Source organism: Lipotes vexillifer, unplaced genomic scaffold (assembly GCF_000442215.2).
Source record: "Lipotes vexillifer unplaced genomic scaffold, Lipotes_vexillifer_v1.1 scaffold977, whole genome shotgun sequence".
NCBI lineage: Eukaryota > Metazoa > Chordata > Mammalia > Artiodactyla > Lipotidae > Lipotes > Lipotes vexillifer.
Window position 1 is genome coordinate 1446051 of NW_006783088.1, and position 14825 is coordinate 1460875.

The 14825-nt window shown below is 55.6% G+C and overlaps 1 protein-coding gene across 1 annotated transcript in view; it reads right to left on the reverse strand.

Moving 5' to 3' along the window:
* Positions 1 to 592: 592 nt before the first annotated feature.
* RTN4RL2 (reticulon 4 receptor like 2) overlaps positions 593 to 14825 on the reverse strand; it is a 15603-nt gene continuing 1370 nt past the window's right edge. The window contains exons 2-3 of the mRNA XM_007455710.1: positions 9262 to 9743; positions 593 to 1978 (exon numbers count right to left, since the gene is read on the reverse strand). Of these exons, the coding sequence (XP_007455772.1) occupies positions 1229 to 1978; positions 9262 to 9743 (1232 nt within the window). The 3' untranslated portion in view covers positions 593 to 1228. The remainder of the gene's footprint in view (positions 1979 to 9261; positions 9744 to 14825) is intronic.

The window sequence follows — 14825 nt, forward strand, 5'->3', positions numbered from 1 at the left end:
GGAAAGAGACCATCTGTCTACAAGGTTGCTGTGTACAGTTGTGCAGGCTGTACACTGCACAAAGGCAATCAGGTGAGAGGGCAAGTGTGAGCCTTATGCTCTGTTTGCTGTGGTATGGGGCTGGGTTCTCCTGAGGAAGAGGTGCCTTTCTCAGATTTACCCAGTCATGTTTGGGCTGGCTGTGACCATGGCTGCCCACGTTCCTCCTCGTTGCAGGGGAAAGAGGGAACTGCTCTCCCTTCCTGAAGGAACAGAGCCTCAGAGAGAACGGTTAGCCAGGCTGGAGGCCTTCGCCAGGCTTAGCTCCTCATGCATAGACAACTCAGGGTCACCTGTAGCTGCTTCTGGACAAATGAGGAGGTGAGGTGCCATTAGCACCCACTCCTGGCTATCAGATTTCACCTGTCCTGGCTGGGACTCCAGGGTCACAACCCTGTTCCTGAGGCTTCAGCTTCTTGTCATGGGAAAACAGCAAGAAGCACTTGGATAGCATGAAATGGTTCCCCTTTTTCTAACCCTTCTGGCCCTGAAAGCCTGATGGTTCTAAGCCCTCCTCCCACTTTTGAGGACCTGAGCCAACAAATCTTACAGAAGATAAAATAATAGAATTTTTTAATAAATTTTTTTTTTCCCAAACAACTTCTGTTGATCTTCACCACACAGGGGCCATGGGGGAGAGGAAAGCTCTCTCCAGGCACCCTAAAAAGTGTCCAAGGTAGACATAGGAGAAAAGTATTTCTCCAGTGTCGGGAGGTTGAGGGGTGCTAGGATAAGCAGGGGCCTAGGGTTGGCCTGGCCCCGACTGAAGCATCCCTCCAAAGGGCTCCTGGGCAGGGCTCCCTTCCCGGGAGCTTCCAAAGGCTCTGCTGGTGGAAGACGCTCTGCAGACAAAGCCCCTCCCGAGTCCACTGTGGGCACTGGGAGAAGTGGTCAGCGGCTGCCTGGGGTGCCCACCCCAGCCTTGGGATGGGAACGGGTTAACGGCCCGTTGGGGAGAACAGGGCTGCGCCACCAGATGTGTCCTCCTGCGGCTGCCATAAGCCAGCAGCCTGGGAGGCAGGGAGAGGTGGCCTGGTCCCAGGGGAAGAGAGGAGCTGGGAGGGGAAAGAAGGCAGCAAGGCCGCAGGGCCAGAGGGCGGGGACTGGGCCGGAGCCGCAGCTGGGGACGGAGATGAGGGAAGAGGGGGAACGAGACGACGCACCGGCCTCTTCAGTCTCAGCACCGCAGTCAGAGGTGGTGGGGGACCAGGAGCAAGACGCAAAGCAGAGGGGTGGGGAGCCCGGCCGAGAGCGCGGGGCCGCGGGAGTCCGGGGTCGCCTGGCAGGCAGCGCCGGGGCACGTCTGCTCGCCCCGCTGGTCCTCGCCCCCGTAGCTCCCCCAGTAGTCGTCCTCGGTGGGGGCGTCCCCGCCCTGGCGCCCCCGCGGGTCTTCGGCTGGCAGGTCTCGGTAGAGGGTGGAGGGGTCGGCGGGGGGCGCCCCGGCCTCGGCCACCCCGTACAGGTGGTTGGACGAGCTGTTGCCGCGGGCGCGGCTGCCGGGCCGCGTGGGCACGGCGGGCGGGCAGGCCTGGAAGTCGGCCTCGCGGAGGGCACGCAGGTCGCGGCCCTGGCGCTCCGGCGGCGTGGCGCACGTCACGTCGGAGCTGGACACGCGCGCGCGCTGGAACCAGGCCCAGAGCGGCCGCGCGCGGCAGTCGCACGCCCAGGGGTTGGCGTTGAGCCGCAGGAACTCCAGCGCCGGCAGGTCGGCGAGCGCCTCGCCCGGCAGCGAGGCCAGGCTGTTGTTGAACAGGTAGAGGATGGTGAGGCGGCTGAGGCCGCGGAAGGCCGCGCGGTGCACGCCCTGCAGCCGGTTCCCGTGCAGCAGCAGCCGGTCCAGACTGCCCAGGCCGCGGAACACGTGCTCCGTGAGCAGCCGCAGGCGGTTCCCGTGGAGGAAGAGGTGGCTCAGGTTGGCCAGGTCCGCGAACAGGTCATCCTGGCGGGGGTGGGGGTCGGAGGGGAGAGAAGAGTGGTTAGTGGTTCTGAGACAGGCACCGAGGAAATCTGGGAAAGAAGGGGAGCATTGTGGTAGAACAGAAGCGGTTTGACCTTCTGATTCAGAGTCCTGGGTTCTAATCCTGCCTCCTCTAACCTATTTAGAGGTTAATGTGAGAGACGAAATATAGTTCTTAAAACTTTGGGGGTGCATCAGAATCCCCTGCAGATCCCTGAGCCCTGCCTGCAGGGTTTCTGATTCAGCAGGTCTTGGAGCGGGGGTGGGGGGGGGGGTCCCAGGTGGTACTGATGCTGCTGGTGGGAGGACCACACTTGGAGAATGAGAACCTCTGATTTGGCTAAGTATGCAGACTTTCAGACTCCCTGACTTTCAAATCCTGGCCTTATTAACTGACACTTGAGCGAGTCACTCGGTATCCTTATGACTCAGTTTCTTCACCTGTAACATGTGGAGATGAAATGAGACAACATGTATTAATACATGTGGTGGGCATTCTATGAGTTAGCCATTATTGTAAACTTGGCCAAGCCAGCAATCTGTTTCCTCGTCTTTAAAATGGAGGTGAGTGTACCTCCCCCTGGGTTTGTTTTGAGAATTAAAGAAGACAATCCCCATACCTATCAGATGGGTGAAGTGTCGGGCACAGGGCCTGGCACATTGGGGTTCGGTCCAGTGATGAAGCCCACAGGCTCAGGAGTCAGCAGAGCCCCGGCTCAAATCCAGCTTGCCCTCTTCCCAGCTGTGTTACTTTGGGCAAGTTATTTAGCCTCATTGAGCCTCAGTTTCCTCAGTGTGTGTAACTCAGAAAACAACTCTTTCAGCAGGCTGAGGGAGGGTTAGATGAGATCCTGTAAGGATGCCGTAGCCGGTGGGCACACAGACCACCATCAATAAATGGTGGTTATTATGACAATAGTGTCTTAGTTAGAATTAGGTCCCATCCATTTTCCTCTAATAGAGGAGCTTCCTGGGACCCCAAAGTTCTGCTACTGGGCTGGGACATTAAGGGGACCATATCAGCTCCACCCCACAGAGGCAGCAGGGGAGGGGAAGGAAGCCTGCTGCCCCATGCCCTGCATCACTGTCCCCTTAGAGGGGCTGTCCCACCTGCCCAAGGCTGGGGAGTCTGAATCAGACCATATTAGTGCTGGAAGGACCTTGAACTGTGGTTCAGGGGAGTGGAGGAGTGGGTATGCTCTATGGAGGGGAGAGAGCAGGGGGCTGGCGCTGCATTTTAACCAGTTCACCAAGGTATTGGTGATGGTCAACCAGATTTGGGAGTTAGTGCTTCTGGGTGCACCAGCCTAGCCTACATTTTTGCAGTGGAGAGCACTGAGACTCAGAGAGATGAAGGGCTTGCCAGAGAGGGGACCAGAGCCCCAGTACTGAGGTCCTCCCCTCTTGTAGAGGGCATCATTGTGGTCAGCAGACCCAGCGGGGTCTGGTTCTGGGCGACAGGGGCATCCTCTGTGCTCACCCTGGATTCCTGTTTCCTGGCGGTGCCCCTCCCACCCTTCCTTGCCTGGGGAGATGATCCCCCCACCTCACCCAGGAGCCTGGTCTCAGGCTCTCAGGTGGGGGGAGGGCGTTGACTCCCAGCCCACACTCACAGCCTCCGCCTTCCTGTGCTCCTGCATTTTCTCGCCCCCTCCCATCTGGCTTCCGCCCTCTCTGCTACAGGAACTGAGCCTGCCAAGAACCCTCCTCTTGGCCACATTGAGATCCGTCCCCCTCAACCTTCTCGGCTGCCTGTGACACCAGCTTTCTCCACCTCCTGCTGCCACGGCCCCATGCCCAGCTCAGGCCTCCAGCGGAGTGCTCCCCGCACGTCCGTGGCCTCAGCCTGGCCCAGCGTGGCCTGGTGTCCTTGTCCTTTTCTTCTTGGCCCCCCCAGGGAGCGGGCTGAATCCCTTCCACTCAAACACCTAATTAGGGTTTCTCTTTTTAATGGAGTGTCAGCAAGAGTAGGACACACCCAGAGGTACCTGGTCAAAGGATAAATATGGGCTGGGGTGGGGTATAGAGGGAGCAGAGGCAGTTGGCACTTTGGGGACTTCCGGAAGTCAGGAAGGGAAGACCGAAAGTTCAGAGATGCTAGGGAATTCAGGCACCTTTGACCTACAACCCCAGTTTGGGGGCTACAGGATTCCTTGATTCCAATCTCCTTCTCCTTCCCCTGGCAAAAGTCCTGCCCCTCCTGCTCTGAGCCTCAGCCTGGGGGTCCATTCCCCCAACCCCCATCCATGCTGTTGCCAAATCCTGTTGTCACTTCCTAGGCTGCAGTTCTCAGATCGGGTCCTTCCTCTAAAATGGTTCTCTGTGCATTAATAAGCTCTTGACCTTCACAGCCTTCCCCCTCCCCCACCACACTTCCTATCACACCCTCCCTCTGGGCAGAGAGTGTCTGTTAAAGTCATCCTCTTCCATTTTGAAAACCACATTTCCCTCACCTCCCCCTGGCCGGTTCACGGCTCTCGGAAGCCATTTGGAACCTCAACGCAGCATCCCTGCCCCCTTCCCTGGACAGCATCCTGTTCTTAACCTTGCCTCCCTCCAGCCTCCCATCCAGTCTCTGGCACTGGTCAAATCAGCTGCTGGGCTTTGTGACCTTGGGCAGCTCCGGGCACCTCTCTGAGCCTCAGTTTGTTTTTTTTTCATCTGTGAAACAAGGGACTTGAGATCATTGATCATTAAGATCCATCCTCATCTGATATTAATGAGCAAGTGAGTCCTGGAATGTACCTCATTCATTCAAGAAAGCTGTACTGAGTGTCTGCTCCATGCCAGGCACCCCACTCACAGCGCTCACCGATCTACGCTGGGTATCATCGCCATCGTTTGCATCAGCAGCTGACTAACCGAGCTCTTGCCATGTGCCAGGCTCTGTGCTACACAGATCCCATGTAGTAACCGAATCATCACAGCCCCATGAAGCAGATAATTTTTTTTTTTTTTTGGCTGCGCATGTGGGATCTTAGTTCCCTGACCAGGGATCGAACCCATGCCCCCTGCGTTGGGAGCGCGGAGTCTTAACCACTGGACCGCCAGGGAAGTCCCGTGAAGCAGATAGTATTATTCTCCCCCTTTCAGAGGTTAGGACAGGGAGGCTCAGAGAAGGCAAGTGACTGGCCTAGAGTTCAAGAGCCAGTATGTAGTGGAAGGCAGACGTGAACTCTGGAGACAGCTCTGAACAGTTGCACTTTGGAGTCAGACAGACCTGGGCTAATTCTAGGCTCTGCCCTTTACGAGCTGGGTGACCTTGGGTGGGCGCCTTAACTTCTCCGAGCCTCAGTGTCCTTAGCCACTGAATGGGGGAAATGATGCTTACTCTGGACTGGACACACTAAACCCCTTTCAAGTAGCATCTCCTTTTTTTTTTTTTTTTTTTTTTTTTTTTTTTTTTTTTTTTTCTTTATGCAGGCCTCTCACTGCTGTGGCCTCTCCCGTTGAGGAGCACTGGCTCCGGATGCACAGGCTCAACGGCCGTGGCTCACGGGCCCAGCCACTCTGCGGCATGTGGGACCTTCCTGGACCGGGGCACGAACCCGTGGCCCCTGCATCGGCAGGCGGACTCTCAACCACTGCACCACCAGGGAAGCCCCGCTTCAGTATTTTTTAAAGTTCCCTGTGTGATTCAGTGTAAGCAAGACTGGAGCACCACTGTGTTAGCTGTATGAAACGGCCCGCGTCTCCTGCATCGGCAGGCGGACTCTCAAGCACTGCGCCACCAGGGAAGCCCAAGTAGCATCTCCTTTAATCCTCACAACGAACCCCTGAGTTACAGGTCATTTTTTTCCATTTCACAGATGGGTCTACTGAGACTCAGAGTGGTAAAGTAACTTGCCCAAAGCCACAGAGCAAATCAGATCTGCCTGAATGTAAAGACTGCTCTTTTACGCCATGCAGGCTGCTCTAACAATTAGAAGAGAAGACGGGTGCCTCTATCATCTGGTTCCACTCCAGTAGGAAATATGCTCCAGGAGAGCAGGGACACAGTTTTTGTTCACTTCTGAATCCCTGGCACCCAGAACACTGCCTGGCATATAGTAGATGCTCAGTAAGAATCTGTGATGAACGCACCTGGCACAGTGCCTGACTTACAGCAGACAGTCTGTGAGAACCTCCACTCTACCCCATTCCCATTTCTACCTTCCTTATCCTGAAAAGCTGTGGTCCTCCTGCCTCCTCCAGATCTCCCCTCTCGGGGCAGGCCCGGTGGCATCTTGGGTCACACCTGCACTCTGCGGATCTCAGCCCAGCCCGCGTGCTTCCACACCTGCCTGTGGCATCGCCCAGCCTAGTTTCTCCAGGCAGTTCACAGGCAGAGGCTGTCTCTTTCTCTCTCTTCTATATAGGGCCAGGTGTGAAGATGTTTCCTTCCCATGATGCCTCCTACCATTCATGCCAGGGGTGTGCAGAACCAACACTTCCCATTTCAGGAGACCCCAGTGTCCGCTCAAGGTCAGTGACAACTGACCTTGCCCAGGTCATTCCTGACCCCAGGCCCTGGCTGCCATTTGTGATGGAGGATCAGGTAATGACGACAAAATTTATTCAGCACTTAACTATGTGATTTATATACACGAACTCATTTACTCTTTTTTCTTTTTTTTGAACTCTTTACAGCCATTCTTTATGGAAGGTATTATTTTTATTACTCCCACCTTAAAGATAAGAAAACTGAGGTTCAGAGGGGGCAGCAACTTGTCTAAAGTTAAATAAGTCAGAAAACAGCAGAGCAGGGATTCAAACTCAGGCCTGCTGACCCCAGATTCCTAATCGGAACAACTAATATATGTTGATAAGGAGGTCAGGATCTCAGTAGTAGTGGTTGTTGCACTACTGGTAATAATTAACAATAATAATGACAGCGCCCATATACTGATGTGGCCCTGTGCTAAATTTTAATCCTTACAAAACTTCTTAGGTAAGTATTATTGTTAATTACTATCATGATTGCCATTTTACAGATGAGGAAATGGCAATGGAGAGAGTAATTTCTAATGAGTAATTTGTCCAAAGTCGTATAGGAGCCAGGATTTGAACTTAGGTCTGGCAGACTCCAAAGCATGTGCTTTCAGGGACTTCCCTGGGGGTGTAGAGGTTAAGATCCCACGCTCCATTGCAGCGGGCGTGGGTTTGATCTCCGGTCAGGGAACTAAGATCCCACATGCTGCGCAGTGCAGCCCAAACGAAAACAAAACGAAGCATGTGCTTTCAAAAATGAGCCTGCTCTGCTGTCCTTCTGAGTACCATTCCCCCTGCACCTGGTCAGCCCCCAGTGGAGAGTGTTCTGAATGATAAAAATGGCCTGAAGTGTCATCAGACTATGAAGGCTGAAGTGCCACCAGCTCTTCCTGGTTGTGTGGCCTCAGAAACTTCATTTTTTGTCCCTGCTGCCCCTAACCAACCATCCCTACTGCCAGCCTGTTGTGAGGTTTGACGTGATACTGAGAACACGTTAAGCCCCCAGGCACATGGACGATGATTTAAGAGACTTTGGGACCCTTGGTTTCAGCTTCCTCATCTGTAAGGGAGTATAAACAATCTCCCAACAGGGCTGTAGAAATGAGGTGACTGAGCACACTTTGGAAACCATGAGGTGCAAAGTTAGGAAGAAGAAAAAGGAGGGAGTGTTCTGGGACCCACCCGTGGTCTCAGCATAATCCTTGAAGTTGACCCATATCTTCAGGATAGGGTCCAAGACGGGCCATTTCACTGAGACCAGTGTTAAATGAGGCTTGTTTCTCTTTTTAAAATAGTATCTTAACAGGCATTTATAGCGTGCCCACCGTATGCCAAGTGCTGTTCCAAGTGCTTTACAAATTATTCATGCACTTAACACTTACAAAATCCCTAGAAGATGGGTGCTATGGCTATCTCCATTTTACAGATGGAAAAACTGAGGCTCAGGGAGGTTAAAAAATGCCACACACTTGTAAATGGCAGAGTTGATACCCGTAAAGTCCTTAGCACAGCGCCTGATGCATAGTGTGCCTGCTAAGTGCTAGTGGGCTATTATTATCATTACTTATGCAATAATAATAACACACAACATATTTTCCCAACATACTGTACATTTTACTTCTTGTCTCTCCCTGCCGCTAGAATGCTCTCTGCGAAGGCAGGAGTTTCGTCTGTTTTGTTCGCTGCCCTCTTCTCAGCACCAAGCGCATTCCGGGCGCTCAATAAATGTTAAATTATTATTGCTATTGTTGTTGTTATAATTATCAGCATCAAATCCACCAGTTAGGCCTCAGCCTGGGATGGGGAGGAGGAAGTGCCTTCCAGGTTGGTGTGGGGAGAGGGGAGAGTTTGGATATCCAGAGGTTGTGTAGCCGAGGGAGAATTTTCTCCCAGAGTGGCTTGGAGGGTGTGTTATTGCTTCCTGGGGAAATAGAATGGGAGGATTTGACTGTCAATCAGTCAGCATAACGACAATAATAACCAATATTTAGATCAATAATAATAACAATAAATAGCAATTACTGTTATTCCTTCCATTTTCAGAGCATCCATTTTCCAGCTGCTTAACAGCTCTTTACCCTTTTTTTCCTTCACCCCTTGCACTGAGACAACAGATTTGGGGGATAGGTTTGGGGAATGGAATCTAGAAAGGGTAGGGTTTCCCCTTGTCCCACGACCCAGTGAGGTGGAGAGAGGTGGAACCTTCTATGGGATACCAGTTGCAGTGGCTCCGCCCTCTTGCCTACCTCCCCGTGTTGTGGGAGGGCATGGGGGTGGGTGAGAAGAGCCGCCACGAAGCCCTTTGGGCTGGGCTGCCTGGGGAAAGGCAGAGTCCCCGGAAGGCAAACAAGGGGGAAAGGAGAGATCACAGAAAGAGACACACACATACACCCAGACAGACATGGGGGTGTGTGTGTGGAGTGGGCGTGTGAAGGGAGACAGACAGAAGAGGCAGAGGGAGACAGATGGGGGAGGCAAGTTAGTGAGTGAGACAGATAGGGACAGAAAGGGAGAGACAGACAGACAGAGGCAGTCTGATGGGGGGTGGGGTATTAGTGACTGAGAAAGACGCAGGAGACAAAATAAAGAAAAGCCCCTGGAGAAAGTGGGAGGGACAGAAACCTAGGAAAGGGACAGAGAAATAGAGAGAGGTGCTGAGACAGGGGCGGGAAGGGTGAGCAGGGACAGAGGGGCCGAGAGGCCCCAGGCAGAGAGGGAAGCAGAAGAGGACTACGTGTGTGTATGTGTGTGTGTGCGTGTGTGCGCGCGCGCGCGCCGGGCTAGGGCCGGCTCACCTGTAGGTGGAGCAGGCTGTTTTCCTGGAGGTAGAGGTACTGCAGGCTGACCAGGCCGCGGAAGATGTTGCCCGGCAGGCTGCTAAGCTGACAGCGGTACAGATGCAGCGACTGCAGCCGCTCCAGGCCCTGGAAGGTGTCGGGCTCCAGAGAGCGCAGGTGCCGGTTGTCGCCGAGGTCCAGCTCCTCGAGCGCCTGCAGGTGGCGGAAGGTGCCCGGATAGATGGCGGAGAGGTTGTTGGAGAAGAGCCACAGAGTGAGCAGGTTAGGCCCGAAGGTGCCGGGCCGCAGCGTGCGGATGAGGTTGTTCTGCAGGAATAGGCGCTGCGTGCTGGGCGGCAGGGACAGCGGCACCGACGAGAAGTTGTTGGCCTGGCAGCTCACGGTGGGCGGGGACGAGTAGCAGGTACAGAGCATGGGGCAGCTGGGGGCAGCTGGGGGCAGGGCCAGGAGCATCAGCAGGAGGCAGGCCGGGGCGGGACCTGCGGGGAGGGCGCGGGGGAGATCTCTCTGGGCGGGCTGCGAGCGTGGGAGTGCCAGCCAGGGGCCGGGCCCACCCACCCCTAAGGCGACCCTTGCTGAGAGCCTTTCTTTTCTAGCTTGGATGGGGGGTTCTGGGTGCCACCTCAGAGTCACGAGAGGCCGCGGCCACTTCCGCTTTTGGAGGCTCCTGATTTATTAAAGAATAAAAAAACGCCAAGAGGACATTGTAGGAAGCACTGTGATAGGTTGAAAGTTGTTTGATGAGGGATCGTCTACTTTCATTCCTGTTTTCACTATGGTAGGTTTGACCATGACTTTGGTCTCGAGACTTGGGCTGGACCAGTGCTTTGTTGGAGGCAGTCCTGTACAACGATGTCCTATATAGGGTGTTTAGCAGCATCCCTGTCCTCTACCCATTAGATGTGTAACACCCCTCCCCCTGCCGTTATGATAACCTATGATAACCGAAATGTCTCCAGACGTCGCCAAGTATCACCTGGGGAGCAAAATTGACTCCATTTGAGAACAGGTGGCACTAAATTGAGACCCTCTGCGAATCTAAGGCCCATGTAAAATGGCCCTCTGGCTGCCTCCGGGGTCTGGTCTTGCTGGCCCACTGGTGACCACAGCCCTCCTCCCTCATCTCTCCACACTGGAAGGGATCTTAGGAACCAAGGGACAGGGGGTCTCCAGCCACCTGCAGCAGAAGCATCAGAGGGTCCTGGAAAGAATGCTGCTTCCTAGGCCCTGCCTATGCAGAATCAGCATCCCTGGGGGAATAGCCCAGGAATCTGCATTTTACACCCCAGGCTCTTCTCATTCAAAGTCACTTAAAAATTCTTTTTCAGGACTTCCTTGGCGGTCCAGTGGTTAAGACTCTGCGCTTCCGCCGCAGAGGGCACTGGTTCGATCCCTGGGGAGCTGTGATCCCATTTGGTGCGGCCAAAAAGTAACAATAATTTTTTTTCAAAGTAACTTTTGGAGGTTGGCTATGATCCAGCCTTCTTGTGCTATAGACGGAGAGGCAGAGGCCCAGGGAGGCCCAAGGGCCTGGGGGCTAAAGAGTCGTGTCTAGGCCTCCGTATCCCTGAGCTATAGCAGGGGCTCTGGGGCCCCTCATCCATCCCTGTCTCCTGGCCTTCTGACCCTCAGGGCAGCTGATGCAGGTTCTGGGCTGGAACTAGCTTGACCTCTACCCTTTATCATGACTTTCGGGTGAGTCTCGGGATTTTCATCTGGCAGGTTTTGCACTCCGAAAGCCAGGCAGTCGTTCTCTGGGCACACATGGAATGAGCACCTTCTATTCCAAACAGTGTGCTACGGCCTGCGAAGGCAGAGGAAGACCTTTGCCCTTGGACCCAAGGACCTGAGATCCTAGGTCCTCAGGGTAGAGCCTGAGGGGTCCGTGACTTTCACTGACGCCTGGTGTCAGAGGTTGCTGTGTGTGAATGCGCGTGGGAGACGGGTGCCCTCTACATGAAGTGCTGCTGAGCCCGGGGTGGGCACATGGCACCGACAGGCCCCGCGTGTGGCGCGGACATCACGGAAGCTGGGCTGTGCCTCCTCCCGCGGGGGAGCACAAAGGCGCAGGGTGGGGACCCCGGCGCCACGCCACCCGGCCCACGGCGAGCGTCCCGGCCCCTCCCCGCGCCGCTGCGCGCAAGCGTGTGCCGGTGGTCCTCCGCGTGTGTGTGAGTGCCGGGCCCCGTGCGTGTGTAGGCTGGGTGTGATGTAATACTCGGTGACACAGCGGCTGCTGTTCCCTTCGTTCACACCACCTCCGCGTTTCTCGGCCCTTCTCACCCCTCCCCCGTGCGGCGTTTCACGATTACTTTCTCCTCCCGAGTTTTTCCACATTGGGTGGAAGAGCATGTCTCTCACCCCTCAACCCAACCAGGCAGGGGCGGGGTGCGGGAGCCTGGTAGGGAGCCCTGGGTGGGTTTCAGGAGGGCTGAGGTTTGAGGCTTAGAACAGGAGATCTTGGAGGTGGAAAATCCTCCAGGTTCATCTGGTTCGAGCTCTGGTTCTACTGAGGTGATGGCTGGGGCTCAGAGAGGGAAAGTGACTTGCCCAAGGTCACACAGCAACGTGATTGGCAGGGCAAGGACTAGAAAAGAGTCTCCTGATGACCGGCCAGAGCACCTCCCTTCCTGGTGGAGTCATCCTCTGAGCTCGCTTCCCCAAGGACTTGACACCAGAGAAAGCCAAATCCCTCTCTGATCCCTTAATCCCACCCCTTATCCACAAGCTCACAGGGTGTTCATTCAGAAGGCTGCCAGCCCTCCAAGGATTATGGAGCTCTTTCCTCAGCCTCTAGGGCCAACTGTTAACCCAAGAGACACAGAGGGAAGCACACGTGATACCAGCGTGTTCCAGGGTCAGGAGCCAGTGCCCTGGCCCCAGGGTCTCTTCCAGCCTGGAGGCCGAGCTCAGCAGGGGCTGGCAGGGGCCCCACTCATTCCTCTAGCCCACAATTCCCTGGCCCCCTGCTTGCCCTCTTTAGGGGGCTTCTCTCTTATTTCCCCACATCCCCTCCCTCTTGCCCCCATATCTCCCCCCACCATGGCCCACCTCCCCAAGGCCAAGATGGTGCTCCCTGTGGGCTCTTTGAGGGGGGGCCCTGAGCAGGGGCCCCCTCCGTGACAGCTGCTGCGTAACAGTGACTCTGTTGCCATTTCTGGTCCTTGCTGCTGCCGTGCAAAGCAGCTGTAACCCAAGGAGCCTCATCCATAATTCAGGCTGCGGCTCTCACTGGAAGCAAGCGAGGAGGAGGGGCAGGTGGGGCTCTGGATTGCTCTGCCCCCAGGCCTGGCTGGAGTACTCCTGGGCAGAGGCAGCAGGGCCTGGTGAGCTGTGCCTTTCTCTCCCTCCTCCACCCTCAGCCCCTGCCCAGCGTGTGCCCTTTTCCTTCCCACCACCATCGCCCCCCCACCCCCTGCTTCTCCTGGCTCTTCACCATCACTCCTTCCCCGCAGGCCCGGGTCTTCCCTCTCTCCCCGAGGACCACAGTTCCACTCCCGGCCCCCATTTTGTGAATCCCTGGCAAAGACGGGGTCAAGATGCACAGAGTGTCAGAGCAGGAAGGTGGGGGACACCTCATCGGCCATCAAGAGCAAACCCCTTATTTCACAGGCCACACCACTGAGGACTGGAGAGGGGAAGAGTTCATTTCGGAGGGCGCAGCCCAGGCCCTGACCAAATCTCTGTCAATCCACCTTGGGTTATCTTTCTTGAAGCCTTCATTTTATGCCCCCACTACTATCTGGGCCGATTCTAACAGCCTCCCCACCCTCTCTGCTCATTCCATCCATCCTCTTTTTTTTTTTCCTCAAGTCAGCAGGTGATGGCTAGAGTTGCAGGGGAGCATAGAGCAAGGATGGGCAGAAACCATCTGTTATTAAACACCTACTGTGTGCCAGCCACTGTATTTGTACATGTCTTTATGCATAGAATACAACATAACAGCCCCGGTGAGATCAATCTTATGGCTCCCATTTTGCAGATGAAGGGAGGGAGGCTCACAAACATGAAATGAGTTGCCTCAGGTCATGCAGCTTAGTACAAGGTGGAACCCAGATTGGACAAGTGCATGTCAAAAGGGACTCTCTGACCTTTCTTTGGGAGACCCCACGTCAGCCACAGACACCACCCCCGAGTGTGAGAGTTACTGCGCTCGGGGTGGGGTAAAGGGAGGACAGAAATTGCACCCAGGTGCACAGGGCTGGGCCAGCAATGACACCGGCTCTGTTTGGCTATTCAGGGTCAAGGCTGAATAGGACCCAGGTTCTCTCCAGCTTTCCCCTCCTGGGCTCCAGGCTGTGGTTGTTCTAGGGGACAGCCCACCTGGGAGTCAGGAAGAGATGACCAGTGTCCAGAAGATGTGGCCAGAACTGGCCAGGGGAGGGAACGGAGAGAGGCCAGAACATGGTATTGATCCCAGAAGACTGAGGTGCCCAGAGCCAAAAAGTATCCACTCACTGAGGGCCCACTGTCAAGGACTCTGGGCTATCATCCTGGAGCACCAAGGCTCACAAAGTTCTCAGCCCGGGAGCCACCATTAAGTCCAGAGATCCCTGTGAAGGAAGTAACTTGAGAAGGAAGCAGATGGACCCAGTGTAGAGGCAGGAAACAGGGTGCCAACCCTCAGGGCAGAGTGGCCCCAGGAAAAGTGCTCCCTGGAAAGGGAGTCAAGGCCTCTGGTTTTGAAGGAGGGGCACAGGGTCCCAGACAAGAAGCAACAGCTCCACATCCAAAAGGGCTGGGCCTGCCGGGCAGATGCTGAGGTGGCAGGGGCTTGAGGAGGTGGGAGCCGGGGAACAGAACGGAGGTGGTGATGGTGCCAGTGACGCAGGGGCCTGGGGAGGCACTGACGCGGGTGATGGAGGTTTAGAGCTGCTGCAAACAGCTTCTCACTCTGCCAGAATGTAACACCCCAAAATAAGCAGCCACTGTGGCGGCGGCGGCGGCAGGATCCCACGACGGGGCCCAGAGATATAAATGGCAGCACGGAGCCAGCCAGGGCGCCCACCCTCGCAGGCTGCCACCCCACTTGAATGTCTTCCCCCTCTCCCCCTCACAGCCACCCCCGAGGCCCTGAGCTCAGAGCCCAGGGTCTGGCCCACTGGCCACTCCCTGAAAGAAGGGAAGTGACAGGCAGGCGCTTTGGAAATGGAGGGCTTCCCACGTGGAAGTGGTTACCAGAAGTCTCTTTGTCTCATCCCTAGGCCGCCCCCCCAGTCTCTCTCTCTCTCTTCCTCTCCCCTCTCTCTTCCTTCCTCCTTTCCTCCCTTTCCAGCCCCCATCCCCATCCTGATCAACCCCAGCCCCTCTCCTATCTCTGGTTTCCCATCCCCAACCCTAGAGCTCATCCCAGTCATCTTTCCCTGTTCTTGACACCCCATCTCTGTCCACCATCCCCATCCTCCTCCGGTTTCTGGCTTTCTGATCTCACTCCCCGTTCCTTCCCCATCCCTAGGGTCCCAGCCCTCATTCTCTTTCCTATTTCTCCCACCGCCAGGTTCTGGGTCCCTGGCCCTGGTGTTCTCCCCACCCCTCCCCTAATCTGGTCTCCCCTCTCTTTC